At 32.1% G+C, this 24233-nt stretch overlaps 2 protein-coding genes across 2 annotated transcripts; one reads left to right on the forward strand and one right to left on the reverse strand.

Moving 5' to 3' along the window:
• Window positions 1–1415: 1415 nt before the first annotated feature.
• LOTGIDRAFT_228247 (hypothetical protein) lies at window positions 1416–7756 on the forward strand. The gene is made up of 8 exons (XM_009053224.1): window positions 1416–1542; window positions 3230–3330; window positions 4776–4875; window positions 5038–5144; window positions 5317–5663; window positions 6043–6198; window positions 6385–6811; window positions 6837–7756. Exons 2-7 carry the CDS (start codon window positions 3263–3265, stop codon window positions 6489–6491), a joined length of 885 nt encoding a protein of 294 aa, XP_009051472.1. The 5' UTR covers window positions 1416–1542; window positions 3230–3262; the 3' UTR covers window positions 6492–6811; window positions 6837–7756.
• A 4712-nt stretch (window positions 7757–12468) lies between these two features.
• On the reverse strand, window positions 12469–22420 carry LOTGIDRAFT_103819 (hypothetical protein; the record flags this gene model as incomplete). The annotated part of the gene is made up of 7 exons (XM_009053225.1): window positions 12469–12690; window positions 14195–14274; window positions 14649–14692; window positions 17059–17186; window positions 17802–17992; window positions 19263–19491; window positions 22244–22420. The coding sequence occupies 7 exons, from the start codon at window positions 22418–22420 to the stop codon at window positions 12469–12471; spliced, it is 1071 nt and encodes a 356-aa protein (XP_009051473.1).
• Between the last annotated feature and the right edge of the window lie 1813 nt (window positions 22421–24233).

Here is a 24233-nt window from a genome sequence, read left to right on the forward strand (position 1 = left end):
TTTTCAGTAATAAATTACTTTTTACAAACATCACATTGGTAAGGTTTACCTGTAATATGTACTTTCACGTGAACTTTCAACTTATTTCCAGTAATAAATTACTTTTTACAAACATCACAGTGGTAAGGTTTACCTGTAATATGTACTTTCACGTGAACTTTCAACTGATTTCCAGTAATAAATTACTTTTTACAAACATCATATTGCTAAGGTTTACCTGTAATATGTACTTTCACATGAACTTTCAACTGATTTCCAGTAATAAATTACTTTTTACAAACATCACATTGGTAAGGTTTTCTGTAATATGTACTTTCACGTGAACATTCAACTGATTTTCAGTAATGAATTACTTTTTACAAACATCACAGTGGTAAGGTTTACCTGTAATATGTACTTTCACGTGAACTTTCAACTGATTTCCAGTAATAAATTACTTTTTACAAACATCACAGTGGTAAGGTTTTCTGTAATATGTACTTCCAACTGATAAATTGCCACTTCATTAACTTTCAACAAATGATTTTCGTAAATATGGCATTGTTTTCTATCTAGTATGTGACCTTGAAGTTTTAATAATTCATAATTGTATGCAGGCCCGTTGTGGCGTTGACAGACTTGATTGTGCGGAGGGGCAAGTTATATATCCAGAGGGACAATGGTGTTAATTAGTTGCAGCAATAGTATTGGTATGTTGTCAGAAATTTTCAGCGGGGGGAGGGGGTCCATATTTTAGGGAGGATTACCATGCTTCGCAACTCCCACCTCGATAAAAAATTATACCCTAGACCCTTGCACACAATTTCATAAAAGGAAATTACAATACTGTTAATTATTGATTAATCCTATTGTTTATGACGATCACTCTCTATATTACAATCTTATTCTCACCGGGGGTATTGACTGGTCCTACATAATACTCCACCCTTAATCAATATAGGCGAAATAAATTGATTGTCTTATTAGGCCAATATAAAGTAATTTCTTATGAGGATATTCAAATGGACCACGTATCCAAGTAATCAGAAGAGGAAAATCCCCCCCCCCACCCCCCGTCCCTGTATTCTTCTTTTCTATTGATTTTTGTGGAAAAATCGGGTTCATTCTTATTCCATGTGCAGATCCCTGACTTTTCGTCCTATTGTAAAATTCAACTGCCCCTCTCTTGTGTGGGACCAAATCTAAAATCCACAGGGACCATCTGTAACTATGTCAGGATCGAACGCATGACCTCCAGAATAGCATGAAGAAACCAAGTGTAACTGGTTGCTACGGACAAAGCTTAAAAGTTATACCCTAAGATCGATCACTTTTTTGTGTTGGCCTTATGATGTAACTGGACCTGGTTGTTGTGGGAACGAGATTTATTATGTTAGATTAGAATAAAAACTGGCTTATTAGAATAATCTTTACCACTTGATAATCATTGGTCACTCATACCACATCAGACCACCTTGTCCCTTACTGTTGATAGAGTTTGTAGACTGTTGAAAGTTTGCTAGAATCATCAAGCTGTTTGGAAAAGTCGTCTGCTTTAAAAAGGTAAGAATGTCGACAGGGTTATTTTTGAACATCATCTAGTCCGAAAAAAAGTTGATGCACGAAAGTAACTTTGAGAGACCGTTGTCGGCTCGCCGTTCCTGGGATTTCATTTTAATGAAAAAGTAGGCTTAAGCATACATTTTCCTTCAGACAGCCATATTTCCTTGCGATTGACGGAATCTGAAAGCAACTTAAATGTTAGTGACTGTTAATGGCTACTGAGAGAATCTTGGAGAATCTGATCGATCGCAGTCATTTTCTGTTTAACAATAATTGGTTCTGGTCGACGACCTGGAAGATTTACTTGGTTAAGCGTGACGCTCATGACTGCGGCATAAGGCTCCCTTTTTAATTTGGGCATGTTAGGATGACTAAACACTCAATCAATCCCCCCCCTCCCCCCATACCCTCTTCCCCTACCCTCCTTCAAACCAGTCTCCTCAGTTTTTGCATTAATTACTCATAAACTATGTAAAACATGACAATATTGGTACTTCACATACTTTCACATTAAGGTTTGTGTGACTCAAGAAACTTAAGGGCGTTAAGTAAATGTCACGTATTTGATATACAATTAAAACGGCGAAACAACCTCTTGACATAACTTGAGACTCAACAAAATATTTCACAGTCTGGCTGGGGTGATTTGATCTACAGGTCAGCAGAGGGTGGGTGGGTCAGCAGGGTTTTGGTTTTTAAAAAGAATCGATCTTTGAGCGGTCCATTTCAAAGTTGTGTGTTGAATTCAGATTTTTATTCTATTTAATCTATTTCTACTAATAAAATATGCTAATTGCACGTTAAACCATTATAGATAATCTTATTCTTCTTTTTTTAAAAAATGACATTAGAGGTTGATAGCTTCACAAGTCTCAGTATATTGGTTTCCATCTGAATTTACACGCTAGAGATATCTATGTATGCCATTATGTATGCCTAATCATTTTTTCTTTTTTAAATGAATGATGAATATGGTAATGCGCGATTAACTGTTTAGGTACAATTCGTCACGTTCTAACGACAAAACAACCAACCTTCCAGAAAATTACATAAAATAATCCCTTTAAAGCCAGAATATTAAATCTGTTCGGTCAATCGTCATCGATATGGATAATCCGGATATCAGTTCTTATTCACTAATCCACAATAATATTGTTTTTACTTTCAACAAACTTGTCCTTGATGTTGTTGGGCAACCATTTCATATAGCATACAGTTTACAATATTTTGAGCATGATCATTCGTATTGTTTTAAAACTTAGAAATGAAATTCAAATTATAAATGAAAAAGAGAAACATGGTGTGTATAGATATTTATTGCTGAAACTGGCAATAAATTGCATTATTTTACATAGGCTTTGTTTCTTTGGATAAACATAATTATACTACATCCATTTAAACTGTATACAGTGTAAGACAGAGTGCATTCTTTAGTCCATGTCTTTTTCATTTCTCTGTACATGAATTGTAATATGATGTATCCTTGGTAACTTCGCCTTCTCAGCTATCAAGAAAATCACAAAATGTCCGACCACGGCTACATATGAATTCCATCCATAAGAAACGTTGACGTAAAATCCCTTAGATAGTTGTATGTAATAGTCCATAAAACTACACAAAAGTTGTTATATATAGTATGGATGGTGTTTTTATTGTCTTAGTTTGATCTGGAATGATTTTTTTCCAGGAAGGATAGTTTGGAAAGTTTGAAATAGAAAAGATGAATAACGATATGTATAATAGTGGTGATGTTTATGCACAGGAACCAGTCGTCAGTGAGCAACACAAGTACGTCATTTTTTAATGAATAATATTATCAATCGGTTTATACCCAATGTTACATAATGTTCTGTCTGTCATTTCAATCTGTTAATCCTTATCAACAATGGGAGGTCACGGTGTAGGAGTATTAAGCGGGTTATAATCACTTTTTGCTCTGGATTGTCCTGAATGAGATCACTGTGTAGGTCGAATTACATGAAACACATAAGGATTGTTCCACCCGAAATCCTTCATGTGACGTAGATCAGTTGAAATAAACTTGAAAGGGCGCTTAAAAGTTAGGATGGGACAATAAACCGGCTACCCGAGCAGTACAGTATACAAAATGGTTTCCGCTGAATCTGAATCTGTTGTCAAGAAGTTGGTCAGCAGAACATAATTACAAACCATGCTATACCTACAATGGATTACTGATTAATGATTTAATGATAACGAATTGACACTGTTATTATGTTCCATTTAATTTGTTTGTCCCAATATGATTACTATATCTTACGATAATAATGGATTACAATATAGTATTAGCGGAGATTAAACGCCAGTCATATAGATTGACTTGAGATTAATTCAAGCGATCACGACATAAACCTAGCAACCGTATTTAAATATTCATAAGACAGTATGAACTACCTGTCCACCATATGGTTTTACTAAAACTTTAAGGACAAGTACACCGACAAGTGCTCGAATACTGTGGATAATTTGATGTGATATACAGCAAAAGTCAAAGACGCGATCACGCCGGAGAATCAGAAACATTTGAACAGTGTACCGAATAACGATAAATAATGGATAACTTTGAAACTTTAGAGATGGATCTATTTTCCACCATGCCTCAGACATTTCGACCAAACTCATGGTATCTTCATGATAATATTTCACCACATCTGTAGGTATTCAACAAAACAAACAAACCAAATGATGAAATATAAGCCTAGTAATCATTCTTCGTAGGAAATCTATAAACTTTTATTCATCATTGGAAATTCTTCAAGGAGGATATATTAAAGATCGCAATACCTTTATTTTTGTTAATTTAAAACGATCATCCATGTCGTTGTCCAAATACATTGCTTTACGATACTATTATGTTCATCTAGCAGGCAGATTACCTTTACCTAGGTTGGACAGACTCACAAAAATTGAATCCACCAGGGCAATTTGTTTATGACGTATAAGAGTTATCTCCAAGAAGGTTACACAAAGTCACTGTTTCAGTTTAAGAATTTCAGGATATTATTATAGATACATAATGTTGAACTTCTACGGAATGTAAATATACGTTATTGCAAGTTGTAATTTTTTTATCATATAGGCTACATTCCTCAAGACAAAGGGAATGGAAAAAAATTGTTGCACATTAAAAAGCTTCCCTTTAGTGGAACATAATATGAGCATGGACATCTTCTTATCTGCTGTGTTATAAATGGATTTTAATCTTTTCATTTAAGGACGACGTACGGTTCAATGAATGATTGGATGGGCGTACAAGATAGAGTTGCTTCAACTAATGTTCCAGTCACAATGTCAGACAGCAACTGGATGCAAAAAGTAAGTCAATTGGATAATTAAATTTTTATCTGGATTCAATTAAGGATATTATGCTAATATATAAACCATATACATGGAGTGGTGCCATGTGTTTCAGTTATCTGAACATGCTTTGCGAGCGAAACAACAGAAATTTTTCAGTTCATTTTTCTTTTGCTTCAGACCATGTTAACAGAACAGAATCCCACATTCGATGATAAATACAGCAGAGCTTATACAGATCTCAGTAAACAAATAGCTTACAGGCATCCCAATCCCGGAAAGGCAAGGTGAGTAAACACAACCATATAAAGATATTAGTTTACGCCGCAGAGCCTTTGAGAAGGGATTCACGCAACAGAAGGTAGTGAATGATTTCTGCATTATTCATTGGTACTTTAGAAGTTAGTAGTCAGTAGGTTGGTTTTGACAACTCATAAAGTCAAACGTTTATGTTTTCAGAGAACGACAAGGTCGTATTGGTGGTTCATGGAGACATATCAAAGAAGTCTTGGGTCATGGAGGCAGCCGCGTTGTCTTTGTGGATGGTAAGAATGACCGAATCCCTCCACGAGTCTATAAAAATCAAGGGGCACGGGAGGGGCGCAGTGGCGGACATTGGAGGAACGTGACCGAGGTTCAGGGACATAGTGGATCGCAGGTTTGTTTTGTAAACACTCCCAGAGACGTTGAGATTACTGGTGAACTACAAACTCCACGTACCGGAAGAACTGGTCGAGCTGGTGGACAATGGCGGCACATGACTGAAGTGGTTGGCCATGGTGGTAGTCAAGTGATGTTTGTTGATGGTAAGGGGTGGTTTAACGAATAACCTCGAGAAGAATGCCGATATCTGCGCCCCACCTGAATCCATGGCTCTTTTAAACTTTAATCTCCGGCTTTTTCAAAACCCTGCTTTCTTGAATAAAACCTCCATTATTCTTAATCCAAAATTCCGCTTCTCAACGCTTTGGTCTGCATTTTTTTCGATGTTAGCTTTTTGTGTTTCACTAATTGTGTGTTGTGATTCCTTTCAATTCCCTTTAACATCTTTTTTGTCTATCTTCGTATGCATGGTACCCACAGGTATATATTTTAAGCTTTTTCCCTCAAATCAAATCCTCGACGACTCACCATTGTATTAGTGTACCTTAATGAATCCTGGAAATGACGTTTCTCTATGTCTAGGTTTGGTTGGTACTTACGATTCCAACAAGTTTACAGATCAGCTATATGAACAACAATTCGCCAGACCACATTTAAATGGCGATGGATATGTTCCAGCTAAAATTGGTCTAACCACTACAGGAATTCCCGAGTACGACCCACTTCGTACTGCTAGATGTAAGTTCCGCTCTTAGTCTTCAAATGCCATGGTTACAGTTTCCCTTTTAAAAAAATTACGCTACACTTCTCCCACTGTACACTGCAATGCTTTTTTGAATGACTTTGGAGGTTCTGAATCAATTGACATTACTTTATGGAATTCAAAGAGCTGAGCATAAGTTAATTTTTTATTCATATTTACAGTACCAAGTGTGCCTGATGCCACTCCAAGATATTATGATGAAGACGTCAGCAGAAAGATGGCATTATTAGCTGAAGATAAATATAAAGGTTTTTACAAATATAAATAAATAGTGTGAAATACGTGTATTGCATTAAGGTGCGAAAAGACGATGTCCGGTTCGGTGTACAGTGTGGGATTATTGATATAGTAAAAAATAGAAGAACCGAATCGTGTCCGCACCCGTACGATCATCCCGCACCATACTCTGCACCGGACACCCGTACCTCGTGTATTCGCGGCTTAAGTCATCAAATTATCTTATCAGTATTTATGTACAATATTTGAAATGTGCCTTTTTTTTTATATATATATATCTACTCTTTATTGTAAGTTTCGGTATCTAAAGCACAGGTATCTTTAGATCACAGGCATCTGTTTCTATCAATAGTCGACTCTATAGATCACAGGCATAGTCGACTCTATCTACATAGTATTTATATACTATGTAGATAGATTCGACTATTGATAGAAACAGATGCCTATGATCTAAAGTGACAATTTATATAAAAAGTCTTACAGGCTTCAGTACCTTAAACGATAAATAACTATTGCTTAATGAAGGAAAATAAAGGTTAAAATTTAAGAAATAGAAAAGTTTTAATATTATTTATCATCTTTTTATAAAACTTTCATATCATCTATTTATATTAACTCATAAACTCAGAAAAGAATGTAGCGCTTTTCAGTAGCGCTTCGTGTGGATTTTAATTATGACTTTACTATTACAATAGTACATGTCATGATTTCAATTCTGATTTTATTTATGGTCGTGATTTCAGTATGATTTTATTTGTGGTCGTAATTTCAATTGAATTTATATGTGGTCATGATTTCAATTATGATCTTAATTAAGATATTGCCATTACAGTATTTCTTGTTGTCATGATTTCAATGATTTTATTTGTGGTCATGATTTCAATTATGATTTTATTTGTGGTGTGATTTCAATTATGATTTTACCATTACAATATTACTTGTCATAATTGCCATTATGATTTTTTTGGTCATGATTTTAATTGTTATGATTTTGATTATTATTTTACCATTAAAGTGTTACTTGTGATCATGATATTGATTATTGATTACCATATGCAGTATTGATATTTATCATTTTTTTCTTTCTGGATAATACTACTTCATCTGTGTAAATCTCATAACTTTTCATTTTGTTAATAATCATGATTGAAGATTCTAAGAAAGGAGCTTATACAATTTCTTGACTTCTAGTTTCTTTTCTTTTCTAGAGCTTTTTTTTTATACATTAAATGATTATATACTTTCGAAATTTTGATTATGTAATCACTTATTGTAATAAACATCATTTACATCTATATTTATATATTTTACATCAGTATATAAATTATAATTACATGTATTGGTAAACTAGCTAGTACAATGACAGTTTACTGTTGTCAAAATGCAAATATGTCATAAGGCCAGACCATTTTTTTTCTTGTATAACAGATCCTCCTACCTCCAGAAATCATTAAAAAAAAAACAATATTAAAGTCTCTGCTGGAAAATGAAAAATAACCTTCTTTCCTGATGAAAAGAAAATCATCAGAAATTCCCATTATTAATCAAATATATTCACACAATGTTTTTTTACCTCCTGCCCTTACAGATCTTCCACAAAAAATCACCAAAACAAGAAAATAAAATGACCTGGCCTAATTGTTAATTTACTTAATTTTCCAAGATTGCGAGATTGAGTTCCTTAATTTGTAAATCACAATACAGCAGTTAATATAAATACAAATTTCAAATATGAAAAAACGAAAATGGTTAAAAATTGGTTCTCAAGAATCAATACATCATAATGTAAGAGCAATTAAATTGTTCAGTGATGAGGTTTGGTTCACCTCAGTCTAATTAATATTAGACCATGCTTTCAATCATTTTCTTTCGTATTTACTAGTTAAAATTAAAGCCAATTAAATACAGAAAGGAAGGTCCCTGACTAATGGTGCCATTTGCTCATGTTCAACTTTCTAGCAGAAATGTTAGCAGTGAAAATATGCAACCATCCAGTTGATTCTAGTTGCTGATAGTCGGGTATTTTAATCAATTCAACTAATTGGAAAGGTGCAATGAGATGTTGTGAATCAAAAGTTGCACTTCCTAAAGTAAAAAATATCCAAATGACCAAGACAACATACAACCACTGTCAGACCTCCAAATGTCAGAATATCATGTTTAGTTAGTGACAGTGACACTATGATAAACAACACAAATTATTTATATATAGATTTTTTTTATTTTGATAAATATATTTTATGTTTATTTTATACATTATCAACAGTACCAAATATGATTTTGTACAAGAAAATATAAGGCAATCTGAATTAAGAAATAGACAACCATTCCTGCCATAATACATTAACAGTATGAGCAATCATGAAGCAATGCTTGTTGATATTTTGGTGGGATAAGCAAATTGTACCTTTTTGGTTCCACACCCAATAAATGTAATGTTTGAGACAATCTAACATTATTTTTGACACATGGCAGTTTAAATATAAAATAATGATAGTATAAAACATCATTCACGTACTAATGCCTATATGTGCCAGAAATATAAAGTAAATTCTATCTTATAGAATAAGACAAAATTAGTTGATGAGAGAAAGAGGAATCAATTGCACTCAGTATTGAAAACATGAAACATTGATTGACATCTAGAAGTTCTTTACTTTAAGCTCCCCCTTTTGTTAGGAAGCAAGTTAGTCTGAAAAATCTTCTATTAGTTCCTCAGAAATACTTTTGTCATAGTAAAAAACTGGTAGAGCAAGGGTTGTCAGGTTAGAACCAAAGACATGTGAACATCACTGATATTGATGACAGAGGACAATTGAAGTTTTGAACATGGAATTCAGATGATATAATGTTTAAGTTAGGCCCTACTCATTGACAACCAATCTGAAACTGGATTCCTAATTCATGTCACTTGTTTACAACAGTTTACCCTGAATCGAATCCTGAATCTGGATTTTGAATCTGTGAATCTGCCTCCTGATTCAAGATGTCGTCATTCAAAGGGCACTTTTAAATCAGTCTTGCTTTTCGAATCTGTTTCACTCGTTTACAACACGAATCTGATGTACCAAACCGGTTTCGGATTTTTTGTAGTCAAGTAGGGCCTTATAAGAATAATAAATAGCTCATGGCACAATAATAATACCGGGATAAGATGATTCTAATAGAATCAAAAATAACAAACTTATTCAATAAAAGTCCATTAAAGGGTCCGATTTGCCAATCGTCGTCTTAAAAAAAAACCCAATTAAAATAAGCTTTTGTTTGATTAACAACAGCATGAAAATAGAAAACACTATCAAATTACCCATAAGGCCCTCACAAACAAGCTTTTGTCATTAGCCATTAAAAGGATTGTAAAGAGGTTTTCTAAAATTTGTATGTGTATTGGGGACACTGTTCAATCAATTTGCACCATTTTAATCTATAATCAGACATTTGTAGTTCCTACAAATCCACTAAAACAAAGTGCTTGATGAAGTCACTAAGTGAAAAGGGATTTATGTGATAAGGCATATTGTGATATTAGTGACATCATCAAACACTTATTTTTGTGCAATTGCAAGAACATCTGACATCTGGCTAAAAATTGTAATACTGCAAATAATGCTATCAGTGTCTCTTATACACATAAAAAATTAGAAAACCTCTGTACAATCCGTTTTAGGCAATGGGGCAAGGGACATAACTTTAAAACCAAGATCAATATGTACAAAAACATTTTATGTACTGGCGCTGTTCAATATAAATATAGCCAATATACACAATTCTTCTTATAAAACTTGTCAATAAAAATATCACGGATTTCTTATACAAGATATTTTACAAACAAAATTATGCATTTAAAACATAAAATACGAACACAAAACATCCATTCACAACTATGACAAACTCTACTCTATTCCACACCGACATCCAAAATCTTAAAGCCCTATAACATAATTACTGTGGCACACATGATCCCACTCTTCACTGGGTTGATTTGACATCCCTTTTAAACATTTTACACAGCCATTTACTTCATTGTGGTAATTCTATAGTACATAATTTCAGTTACACATACCATATGACATTATATACAACAGACCCTGCTGTCTGTTTACCAGTCTACCAGCTGTCTACCAGCTTATCCTTTGCCAACTCTTTATTGATGATATAATGTTAATAAGAAATACATCTAACTTCATATCATTTTAAATTAAAGATTTAGAATATTGAGGTAGATTTTCTTATATTTTGAGTTTAATTTGGACAATTTAGCTCAGTTTACAACAAACTTTCATCTTTATCTTCATTTTTAGTTTAATCTATGGCTACTTGATCAAATGGAATTTAAAAATGGATGCATTTTATGCTTGCTGATATGATACTGATTAAAAAACAAAATATTTAAAATGCAAATAAACTAAAAAAAACAAACTGATGGAATTTTTTATATTTATGACTTTTGCTTTAAGCAATAATATTTCCCTTTTGATTTGAAATTAATCCAATTTGAATAATGAATGAATGAATCCTAATTGGAATGTATTACTATCATTAAAATCAAAATGAAATAAAAACAAAAGATGTTTGTAAACATTAAGCTAAATGAAAATGATTGAATATAGAATAAAAGTGTGTAGAATCATTGGATTGTGCACTTCCTAAATAAAGAACATCTTTTTTTTTATCTATGTTCAGAATAAAAATAATCCTACATACATCTATATACATGACAGTACAAAAGAATATATCTGAGTTGCAATGGAAGTAACTCGTAGGAACAGCTACTGGCTACAAAGAAAATAATACGAAACATTTCAAGAAGCACATGATAAAGATTAACCATTTCTTAATTCAAGAATTCACATGCCCAAATAGAATATTATTTTCTTTTCTATTGATAATGGACCATAAAGTAAAACCTTGAATTGTTAAATGCCAGAAATAGTATATATGCAAATATCTTGTGCTTCTTTACCTATATCTAATTGTATATGTCTTATAGACAGTCCATGGTATTTGTTTAGAAACTCACTAATAATGGATTACCAGTAGTCAAAAGGATAATTTGCTGATAATGAACTAGATGTCCAGATGAGTTTAAAAAATCAACAAAGGCAAATTCTGGTTGACTTAAAGTTTCCCATGAGTTAATTATCCCTTGAGCTTGCGAAAATGTAATATAAATCACAATCCATAACTTCACAATTTAAGTTTGAAGCTAAACACTTGATGCTTGTTGTTTGTCTTCAGATGTCTCATTTCTATGAACAAATTGGTCGCCGTCACTAAATGAAGGCACAGGTTGTATATAGCGAGCAGGACTGTCTACTTTCTTTTTAACACAACAAGTATCTACATGACATGTCATATCAGGTCCACACTCAAATAAACAATCACGATGTAATGGATCAATCTAAAAAAGAGAGTTACAATCAAACTTGTATTAAGCATGCAAGTATGGGGTTTGGTGAATAGATTAGCATGACAAGTTGATATTTTCTGAATTGAAAAATTGCAAAAATTAAAGAGAGGAGTAGTATATCCATAATAGTGTTCATATTTATTTTATATTTTCAATCTACTTCTGAATGCCATTTAAAGATTAAAGGATGTTGGCTGCTGTTTGAAGGGTGACTTGTGTTCATGGTCAAGAAAAATAGCTGTGTCAAGGGTGGTACTGAATAGAATTATATTTGGTTGAAAAAAAACTGCATGGGGGGGATTTTTGGTGGCTACCCATTGGAAGGAACTGAATACAATTGACCATTGGTACAATGGTCATGGGTTTCAAGATTAAGCATTTTTCAGCCTATATGTTGGTATATGGAACAACTTACCTGTCCTAGTTTCTCGTCTGATATTTGTTTAGGCTGAAATTTTAGAAAAGCTTTACTAGATTATGACTTCACTTATGTAAATACCATTCAAATCACAAATGATATTTATGGCAGTGACATTCAAAATCTGGCAAAATTTCAGCACGTTCTTATACCATACTATAAAAAAGTTTGTCACCATAGCTAAAAATGTCCATGCATAATGTTCATGATACCAATTCTTACCTCAAATTCTGGTTGTATAGTAGTGGAATGTATGCCTTCATTGTGGAAGAAATCTTTGACTTCTTTGCCTATTTTCATATAGCTAGCTGGATCGTGACATCTAATATGAGCTGAAGCTACAATACGACTGCCTGCTAACTGCCAGATATGTAACTCATGTACATGCATTACACCCTCAATCTGTAAAGAAAATAGTTAAATATTTGAGATAAAAAAAGAAAACTTAATATAAACATATTAATTTTCATTAATTGTGAAGTTTCCCTTAAGAAAAATTAATTACATTTTTATATCCATACAAATTTTAAATCATAAATCATTAACTCAAAATATACAATAAAAAACAAAACATTACATTTGTAGCAAACAAGCAGCATAATGTCATCAAAAAAGATGTGTAATTCAAATTTCTTCAAAATCTCACTCACAAACCAAGTTTCACGAAAATCCAATCAAAATTATATCCCAACATGCATACGTGCATCAGCAGCATTGATTGCAAATACAAATCATTGTTTGTTGTCCTTTTACAGTTGGTTCTATAGAGAATTTTAAGCAAACTTTATCGTATCACATCATGGCCTGTTTTTATTCCATGTTCTGCACATAGACTTCATGTAGGCATATAAATATCCAAAGGAATTAAAGATGGGTTTCCTTACTTTATTTAGTGTCAAATTAAGCAAACTATTTGATTAATTGAAGTTTCTAATAAATTATCATGTAAGCTTAATCATATCATTATGTCCTTATTGCATATAATTTTGCAAGTTTGAGTTTTAACAAATCATAAATGTCAAAGTATGTACAGTCTGGATAAACAAAAAAAAGACCTTTCTTGATCGGTCACTCATTGGAATTATGCTGGTAATTCTCCTTTAATTTAGCTAAAAATGAATTAATTATGGACATGTGAGACAAACCAGTATTATTCCAAGTCATTAGAACACCTCTCCTTTCTATTCATATAAGTATTAGCATTTTCATTTTCTTAAATGAAAATAAGGGAATCCATCTTTAAAAAAGAAGTGTTGTCTGAAGAGTGAGTGAGTAAGGGTTGCACAATATAGCTAATAGAGTGAAAACGCAAAGTCAGACACAATATTTTGGTGAAAAATTATCCGATCATCACGAAAATTGATAGGAATCATCTTCATAATGACATTGACCTACAAAAGAATCTGTAAAGAATTGTAGCCTGTAGAGTACACACAAACTATTTGTGGGCGTATAAAAATGCTCAAAAACTAGCAACCAAATAGTAGAAACTCTCAAAACAAGCAGTGTCATTAAAAGTTCCATTTTTCATTAGCTTTTATCTTAAAATAGCCACTTCAGTATAGGTATAAAGATGGCCTTTCTTGGAGTTTGATGATACTGCCAGCCAATCAAATTCCTGCCTTTTCCAACCTATAAAATTTTGTGACTTGAACAAAAGGTGTATAAAAAGTGACATTTTATATCTGGCCCTAAACATGCTAATTTCTCATTTGAATATCATTTCTGAGCAACAAATTTGTCATTATAAGTATATGAGGGCATTAAAGGAAAATATACAACAGAATCAAGGTCTATAATGTAAAACCTTGTGAAAAGTTGTAAATCAACCTTACGCAGTTAATTGGTAGAGTATCAATACCTGATAATTAAGATAATAATTAATGTATTTCTAGATTCTAATTACCTCCATTAATTTCTTACTAATCTCTTCTACTTCTATATGTGATGGTACTGTTTGTAATAATATTCTGGAAGAATCTTTTACTGTAAATATATCATATATATCACATTATTAATCATTCTTTTAATATAGTGATTGATTCAATTATAGACTTAAATACGTTTCTTTCAAGTTTTAGTTCTGTAATCAAGGGAAATATTCATTTCTTAAGAAACAGCAAAGGAGTCAATATCACAAATTTCTGCAAAGGCTACTCGATGAATTTAAACCATAATTTTGAAATTTGGGTCACTGACATTCATTTTGCTATGCAGGGTCACATATTATGTTATCATCAATAGCTGTTATCAAATGAGAGGACTAGAATAGAAAAATGAAAGGATATGTCAAGTTCAAGGCCAACTTAAATAACAGAGCAATTTATCAAGTTAAACATAGAAACACAATAATTACTTACATAATGGAATAGATGTAGATAAAATAATCATAACCATAGCTATACTGAAAAAATCATAATATACATAGTTATATATTTATATGACATTTTCATACAAAGACATAATCAAGGTGATATATCTATAAAATCTCAATATCTTTGTACGTCAGTTCATTCAGGTACAATGGTTTTGTTAGCTAAACTAATCAGTAATATACTGTCCAGAATTATCCACATTTGACAACACGTCTTTTCATGAGACTACACCATATAAAGAAAAGACATGTAGAGAGTGAAATTTCTAGTTCTTCCCAAGACATTTTAAACTCAAATTAAACCCTGAATATGCCCATGGTTTAAGCATCTCTTTTATGAATAGTCTGGCCAGATTGCATAAACATCATAACTTCCAAAGATAGCTTGCCAGGCAAGGTAATATACGCCCACTGATATTCAATAAGTCTGTCATGAATTGTGTATTTGCAGATTATATTCAAAAATATAGGCAATAATTCATACTACATATTTTCGATTTCCCTGATTTTTCTATAGGGTTTATCCTTGGGTGAATACGAACACTCATACCAAGTTTCGTCAAAATCTGTCAAGAATTGTGCCTTCTAGAGTGTTTACGAGCTAAAAATTGAAAGGTTTGCAAGAACAAGGTCAATAATTCATACTAAATATTTTTCCTATAGTAGCCTACTTATCCAGCAACTCAATTCAATCTTCCAAGAAACAAAACCTTTCCCCTATGACCCATGTTTAATTTCATTTTTGTATCAGCACAATTGGTGAAAATGAAATGATTAAGCAAACCTTTTCTCTTGAATGACATTTATAAAATGAAATCAGATAAACTGCTGCATCTTGGGATGTCACATGACTAAGCTATGATTGGATATCTGTCTTGGATTTTCCACTTGGTCTATTTATAGTATCTTATGATGCTGTACATGTATGGTGGCTGGTTAGGGACATGTTAAATGATTAAATTAAATTTTCTTATTTGTTAACCAAAATAGTTTCTCAGGAAAATAATGACATCTATTGTAAATTGTGATTATGAACAAAAAAATTGAGACTTGTAGAGTCTGTCAAGAATTGTGCCTCCTAGAGTGTTTACGAGCTAAAAATTGAACGCGTTTTCAAGAACAAGGGCAATAATTCATACTTAATATTTTTCGATTTCGCTGATTTTCAATAGGGTCTATCCTTGGGTGATAACGAACACTCATACCAAGTTTCATCAAAATCTGTCAAGAATTGTGCCCTGTAGAGTGTTTACGAGCTAAAAATTGAACGCGTTTGCAAGAACAAGGGCAATAATTCATACTCAATATTTTTCGATTTCGCTGATTTTCAATTGGGTTTATCCTTGGGTGATTACGAACACTCATACCAAGTTTCGTTAAAATCCTTCAAGAACTATGCCTTCTAGAGTGTAGGGACATGTTAAATGATTAAATTAAATTTTCTTATTTGTTAACCAAAATAGTTTCTCAGGAAAATAATGACATCTATTGTAAATTGTGATTATGAACAAAAAAATTGAGACTTGTAGAGTCTGTCAAGAATTGTGCCTCCTAGAGTGTTTACGAGCTAAAAATTGAACGCGTTTTCAAGAACAAGGGCAATAATTCATACTTAATATTTTTCGATTTCGCTGATTTTCAATAGGGTCTATCCTTGGGTGATAACGAACACTCATACCAAGTTTCATCAAAATCTGTCAAGAATTATGCCTTCTAGAGTGTTTATAAGCTAAAAATTGAACGCGTTTGCAAGAACAAGGGCAATAATTCATACTAAATATTTTGCGATTTCGCTGATTTTCAATAGGGTTTATCCTTGGGTGATTACGAACACTCATACCAAGTTTCGTTAAAATCCTTTAAGAATTATGCCTTCTAGAGTGTTTATAAGCTAAAAATTGAACGCGTTTGCAAGACCAAGGGCAATAATTCATACTAAATATTTTTTGATTTCGCTGATTTTCAATAGGGTTTATCCTTGGGTGATTACGAACAATCATACCAAGTTTCGTCAAAATATGTCAAGAATTGTGCCTTCTAGAGTGTTTACGAGCTAAAATTAACAAGGGCAATAATTCATGCTAAATATTTTTCGATTTCGCTGATTTTCAATAGGGTTTATCCTTGGGTGACACATATAATAAGTTTCGTTAAAATCCGTCAAGAATTGTGCCCTGTAGAGTGTTTACGAGCAATTGTGGACGGACGGACGGACCGATGGACATGGGTGACGACAATATACGCCCCCCATTTCACGTGGGCGTATAAAAATTAGACAAATTTATCATTTATCATTATCAATGACTGTACACCAATAAGAAGACTACAAAATACTGATTATACATACTGAAGGTATTGAATTTGATCTCTTACAATTAAACAACATAAACATTTACCTCATAGCAGGATCAACATAATATTTCCAATCTCCTTCTCCAAACCAAATAACAAGTGAACTAATAACAACAATAACAGACCCTAGGGCATCACCCAATACATGTAAAAATACACCTCTCATATTTAACTGAGAACTGCTTGCTGGAAAGGATAATAATGGAATGAAATGAAGACTTATGTCATAACTTTTCAGCTTAAGATTAAGCTGGATGAGGATCTGTGAAGTGTGAAATAAGAAAATTTTGCCTGGACAGATGTACTAGCCTACTATTTTTCAATTTCAAATTGTTGAGGAATCTTTATCACCATATAACAGATGCCTCTTATCCTGATATCAAGTGAGTTAGTAACACAATGTCATAGATATGTTTTCTGTTTCATTTTCATGTGATATTTGTCCCTAACATTTGTTCAACTAGAGGCTATCTGAAAATGTTTATCAAATCTCTTCACTCTTGTTCTTTACCTTTCCAAAAAGCTCAGTGAACAACATTATAGAAATGGTTTGATTTATATTCACCGTTGATTCACCATTCTATTAACTAAGCACATGTGGTTATAATATTCAGTGATTAAAGGTATTTTGAACTAGGCTTTTGAAATTTGATATTTTGATTTTGTAAAATTGATTTATAGAATTTGAGTCATTCTGTATTGTACAAAGATAAAAATATATCAAGATCTGAATTTCCTCACCAACTTTCATATTGCTAGCTTTAGTTTCAGCATCATCAACAACTACTTCATTAAGTTCAGTAACAGCTCCATTTATTTTATTGCTTGCCTTCACCTGTTCAACAAGTGCTTGATCTTCATGATATCCACTACAATCACCATTGAGTTGATGATTATCCCCCTTCTTTCCATGACTGTGACCATGACCTTTCTTACCACCATGTGAGTGACCATGACCTCCACCACCATGTGAATGACCTGAAAATAGATCGGTTAAATTTCTGTAAGTGTCTTTCCAAAAAGTGACAACAAAAAACACAGAGATGTTTTTAACCAATTATACCAACCAAAAGGAGCATAATAATATTTTTTATCTGAAAAAAAAAATTTTGAGTAGGCTAAAGACATGCCAAGAAAACATCACATAGGGTACCTGTATATATTTAGTTAGGATCAGCTTGTAAAACAAAAAATTTCATTTACAAGAAGAAATATTGGACATATGTCATTTTTCTCTTGCAATTGAGTGGTAACATTTTTAATAAATTTTAATAAATTGAATTATAGTGGCAATATATCATTTTTAACAGATAAATAAGTCAAACAAATCATTTGCCACAAAATTTTTAAAATAATTTGCTCAGTTATGTCATGTCATTGTTTTAAAAAAAATATAAAAATTTAAGTAAGCTTTTATAAAACTTCATTAACTTTAACTAGCCAGGTTACAAATATTTTTCTTATTACATTCAGGAAATAAAATAAAATCTACCCAGAAAATTTAAAAAATAAAATATCCTATTTATGACACACAAATACTATCAATCAAAACGATCTGTGCTTCATATAGTTAATTTCTTGATTTGAATACTAATTAGATGCACTTTAATATATATAGCAACTACGAAATGTGTGCTTGACCAATTCCTACATCGTAGAAAGGAAATAAAATCTTTTTAATTTTTTCTTCATCACTTAATGTGGTTTCATTCTTTGAAAATTTAAACTTTGTATATCAATTTGAGGACGGTACTCTGACCTATTCAAACACTAACTCGTATAGTAGTACAGTACTGTATACGAGGTTTATCGTTTTCAAGAAAAAAAGAACATAGAACCTGGTATTATATAATATTTTACGAGGATTTAAACTGACTGTTTATATATGTGTTATTTAATTGGTGGTTTTCTAGTTTTGATCACAAGATCTGCGCTTTTACAAGCTTACAAACGGTACTAAAAAATCAAAATGACAAAATTTGGCATATACAGGGTTTCAATCGGTCACATAGACAACATTGTTGGCTGACATTGACACTTTTAGTTAAAACTATAACAATGTATACTGGTACAAAAATAATTAATACCATTTCAATTTCGTAGAAAGGAAAATTCATAATAAAGAGTCTACAGGTAAGTTAAACAATTGTAGACTTAACCTAACCATCCGATTTCCATTTTGAAAAGTATTTCAGGTAGCGGAAATAAAGATGTATCAGTATGTGAAAAATTATATTTAACAACTTACCATGATCATGAAAAAGAAAGAGACCAATAATATTGACTAGTAATCCAACACTACCAACTATTAATAACAATTTAGGATCTTCAACTTCCTCTATTTGTATTAATCTTTTTAAAGCTTCCACCATAATAGAAAAACATAAAGCTATGAGAAATACTGAGTTAATCATAGCACCCAATACTTCAGCTCTCGCCCAGCCAAATGTATTCCGTTTCGAAGGCCATTTTGACATCTGAAAATAAAAAAAAAAACAGTTGTGAGAATCTGAGTAATTAAAAATAAACCGCGTGAAAAGTTAAATAATGCTCTAGAGGCAACGATAGTCTACTTGTAGCAGAACCAAAATCTGAAATTTGGTGAATCTAGTACTTAGATTACAGTCTCCGTAATTTATGGGACAAAATCAATAGTCAAAGTCATTAAACAAGATCATATTCTTGATTTGGCAATACCAAAACTTACTTGTTTCAAATCTGGCAACTAACTTTAAAAGTGCACATTGAAAGTTTCATACATTAGAGCTAATAATAGCACAATGATTTTGAGCATAAAGGTCCATAAATTTCAAAGGTAAATCATGTATATGTTTGTTTATCAAATAATTCAAGATTTTTTTCTAAAAATACAATACGGTAATGAAGAATGCATGGAAAATTAAAAAAACCCCACCATGTCTCCCTCAGTGAGCAACTTTATCAGATTCTGACTTCAATAAACATTATCTTTTCAAATGTTTAACAGGTTTACACACAACACTGTGATTTTTCAAATGTCACAACTTCAAGTTCATGATTAAAATCAGTGATTAACATTTATTACAAAGTAACAAAATTCAAGAAAATCCATTGCAGATGACACTGTTAATTTTTCTTAGCTGCAAGCTTATATATTAGTTATTATTCATTTTTTGAACTCTTTACCTTACTAAACATTATTAGATTACAATATCTCTTACAGATAAGCAAGACAATATATAGGCCCACTGGCATACTAAATATTTTTCAATTTTATGGATTTTTAATAGGGTTCAACCAAGTTTTCTCAAAATCCATAGGGATGGTTCCATATAAAGTGTTTACACTCAATTGTAGACAGACACACCGACAGATGGACATGTGTGAAGCCTATATACTCTCAGTATTTAAATCAAGATGCTTCATGGCACAAGATTTTTCATAATGGTTAGCTTATATAAAACTGAAGAATAGTACAGCCTAGTTAAAATACAATACAAATAGTTTAAATAAACAAGCCCTTAAACAGTGATAAACTAGTGTTCATGACCTAAACAGTAGTTTACAGTATAATTTACAATCTTCCACCTGCTGTCTCTTAACTGATAATTCCACTTTGATAATATATAGTGACCATTGATTTCATGATAGTTAAGCCATTTTGGGAGGGAGTCTGCAGAAGTACTAGAAATGTATGAAAGCTTCAAAATTCCTTTAAAAATATCTCAAACTAAGAATTTCTTTTCCAATTTCCAATGTCTTCTCTATAATATTCTAGTGTCTCTTGAAAAGACGACTCTTCTTTTTAATTTCCAGACACACATGGATTTGAAGGCTCAAATTCCAAAGGTGAGCTGTGAATGTTATTTATGATTATCCCGTTTCTGAGCCTAAGGTATGATTGGTCAAAAATATATTCTGACCAATCTTAATATTCAAGGAAAGGCAATTTATTGACAATTTAAGCAGAACATTGATGTAGAAGAAGTGACCTTGGCCAGTGATTCTATAGAAGAGTATCTTCTATAACATCCAACACAAAAAATGTTCACATAGCCTAATCTTCTATAACACTCAACACCAGATAAATCGTATAGACAAAATTTTTAAGATGTGAATCAGATATATATATATAACTAGGAATATAGATCTGATTAAGCCACCCATTATTGAACATTATCATATTGCCTACAGCACTGATAAACCGGTTATTCTGTATTGCAAAAAACATCATGAAAAAAGAAGGGAGATTTTTTTTTCAACATGTAAGTCTGACTCAATAGACTCTACAACCTTTGTTTCCAAAACTTTTGGACTCTTTGTACTCCTTTTCTTTGTAAGCACTTGCCAAAAGTTGTGAATTTGCTCACACAGTAGAGACATAGGTCTAATTTTACAAAACAAAAAATAATTCAAACCACAAAGCCTCTCACACCTCTGCAATGCATGCTGCTATCCACAAGGGGGATAATAGTGCCTCACACCAGGAAGCAAAGCTGATTATGGCTAATTGTGACCTTGGCCAGCATTTAATCTATTTGTTAAAGATGGGTTACCTTATTTTCATTTATCTTAACATATATATTGATTATTGGATGGCTAATACTTATATCAATATCTAATGATATAGAAAATCAATTTGTCTTATTATACGCCATTTATTATATTCAGGAAAGTAAAGATTACTTTTCAATTCCATATATGCTAAGTCATTTGTCTTGTCACAAGATAAACCAACATTTATTTCCCCATAATGATAAGATCAACATTCATTCCTTAATTTATTATCTCCAACAATCAAAAAGTTTGCTTGATATTGCTCTTAAATATGTGAAAAGCCATTTTTACCTCCTAATGCTTATTTTCATTTGGGACCTTGCCTTGTCAGAATGTATAAACTTGTCTTGAGTTTTCAAATTCTAACCCAATCATTCAATTGGATTCTAAAGTTTTATTGATATATGTGTGATTTATGGCACATTTAAAATATACATTAAGAATCAGGTGCATTATTAAAACATCTGTATGTATATATGTATCATTTATTGTATAAATTTGTATACCGATTATATAATTTTTTATAAACTTAAAATTGATTTTTATCAAAAGTGACTTGTAGTCCCACAATAGCAGATGGTAATCAATACCTGAATTCTTTTTATTTATATAATATTTATATACTTGGTTGGGTTATTATATATTTCTTTATATAACATTTATAACAATGATACAATAAAAGAAATTACTCACCCTCACTGAAGCAAATCCTATAATTAAAGCCACAACATCTGATAACATGTGGAAAGAGTCAGCCACTAATGCAATAGAATTTGTCACATATCCAACTACAATCTCAACTAAGAAGAATGAGGCTGTCAAACCCAGCATGGTGAGAAGACGACATGTTTTGCTGGAATATTTCCCCATCTTTAAAGCTAGTTAACAATCTACTCAATCTGAAATAGATATGAAATATATCTAGCAATTAGGTAAAAGGCTTTTACCTTCATCATAGATAAGCTTACAAATGCTACTTTACAAATTTTTCCTTTTTTCTTAAATTCTTGTCAGTCAATATCTCTCCAGGGCAATACAAATATATGTCAGAATAAACTGTAAATTTATTCAAAGTCAGGACAAATAGACTTCCAATGACCCAGAAGACTAAAAATGCTTCAGAAAGATAAACCACAGACTTGCCAACTACGTATTATTTTCTTTCAAATGACAGTTAAATTTTATTGTAAGTATTTTCGAAAAATGGCAATCTTGATTTGAAGTCCTTTACTTATCTCTTGTTTACAATGTTTACAGAATTGAATTTTGCTTATCATTGTAGTATGAATTGAAATATTAACTACCGGTCTACTGGTACGATATTTCGGTCTAAAAATATCAAGAGTTTAATTATCCATTTAAATGCCAACATTTGAAGTTTCGAAACCAAAGTAAAGCCCATACATACTTGTCTAGTCTCTTTGATCACAAGCGGCTTGGACTGTAGAATGTAATAAGCATTTACTCATTACTTCTTATATTAATAAAGGAAATGATAAAACATAGGTCAATATCCTATCTCATGTACAGAACACCTGATATCAGTTTAATCCTATCTCTCCACTACTACAGTTTTAAACTCACCTCTATCACCCGATTTTATTATCAGTATAAATGAAGATCAAACTAACTATGAACAAATTTCTTAATCTATTATATTACTATAGATAATCCACACACACTACCTAAGAGATTAAAAATATATCTGACATTCTAAATAAATGAGATAAGATTAAGATTTAGTAATCAACTTCTTATTATATCTCCAAAATAGTCAAAATAAATCACACTAAATCATTTTTGGATTCCCAAACCAGTATGTGTTATTCCTGCACACTGCACGTAATTTCCACTCGTTCCCAAGCAATAAATCATGACATTCAATCCAAACAAAACATTGAATAAATTCTAGCAGAAAGTATCTCTTCTTGCACTCGTCACAGAAAAATAACAAATGAGATATTTTTCGTTCAGTGTGCAAAGAGAAAAACTAGAACTTTCCCAATAACTTGAATGACATTTTGCAACGAAAATAAGATGAACAAATCACTTACAGTTCCTGTACTGCACTTTCATTTCAATTTTTCTGCACAAATACCTATTTTACTTCAAGTTTACTTTGTCAGAGGTGGATAACTATTTCTTCAAACTTATCTAGGTCAAAGGTTATAGTCAAGGGAAATAACTCACATTAACCAGGATAACGTAAAATTTCCGACACTATCATTGCGTAAACGAAGTATTTTAATGGAACTGTAAAATTCAGCCGAATCGCTCATTAAAGATTGTACGTTGCCTATTATTTGTTCTTAATTATTAGGATGTAATGGGAGTCCTTTAATACATATATATTAAGACCGTTTCCAACTTATGTAGTCAAATATCCCGGAGTGTTTTAATTATTAATCAAGCAGCTAAAATTAGTTTGGTGTCGGGCCTCACAAAAACACAATTTTTTTTAGAATAAGTAAGCTAACGTAGGAGGTTTTATTTTGCTTTAGTCCACACAGTTGTTTTCAAACACCTCCCAAAAAGCAAAACGAACTTAAAAAATTTACAAAAGTAGCCTAAACAGTTTTATACGCCCTCATTATAATGTGGTCGTATATTGTCGTCGCCCCTTTCCGTCCATCGGGCCCGTAGCTATGGGGAGGCCAGGGGGAGCTCGCCCCCCCCCCCCCCA

This window comes from Lottia gigantea (assembly GCF_000327385.1).
Source record: "Lottia gigantea unplaced genomic scaffold LOTGIsca_2, whole genome shotgun sequence".
NCBI classification, from domain to species: Eukaryota; Metazoa; Mollusca; class Gastropoda; family Lottiidae; genus Lottia; species Lottia gigantea.

Bases quoted from the DNA above. Each gene is read 5' to 3' on its own strand.
- LOTGIDRAFT_228247 (XM_009053224.1), top strand. From the start codon at position 3,263: ATGAATAACGATATGTATAATAGTGGTGATGTTTATGCACAGGAACCA. The intron at 4,876-5,037 runs GTAAGTCAATTG...CTTTTGCTTCAG, and splicing joins ACAGCAACTGGATGCAAAAA to ACCATGTTAACAGAACAGAA. The intron at 5,664-6,042 runs GTAAGGGGTGGT...CTCTATGTCTAG, and splicing joins TCAAGTGATGTTTGTTGATG to GTTTGGTTGGTACTTACGAT.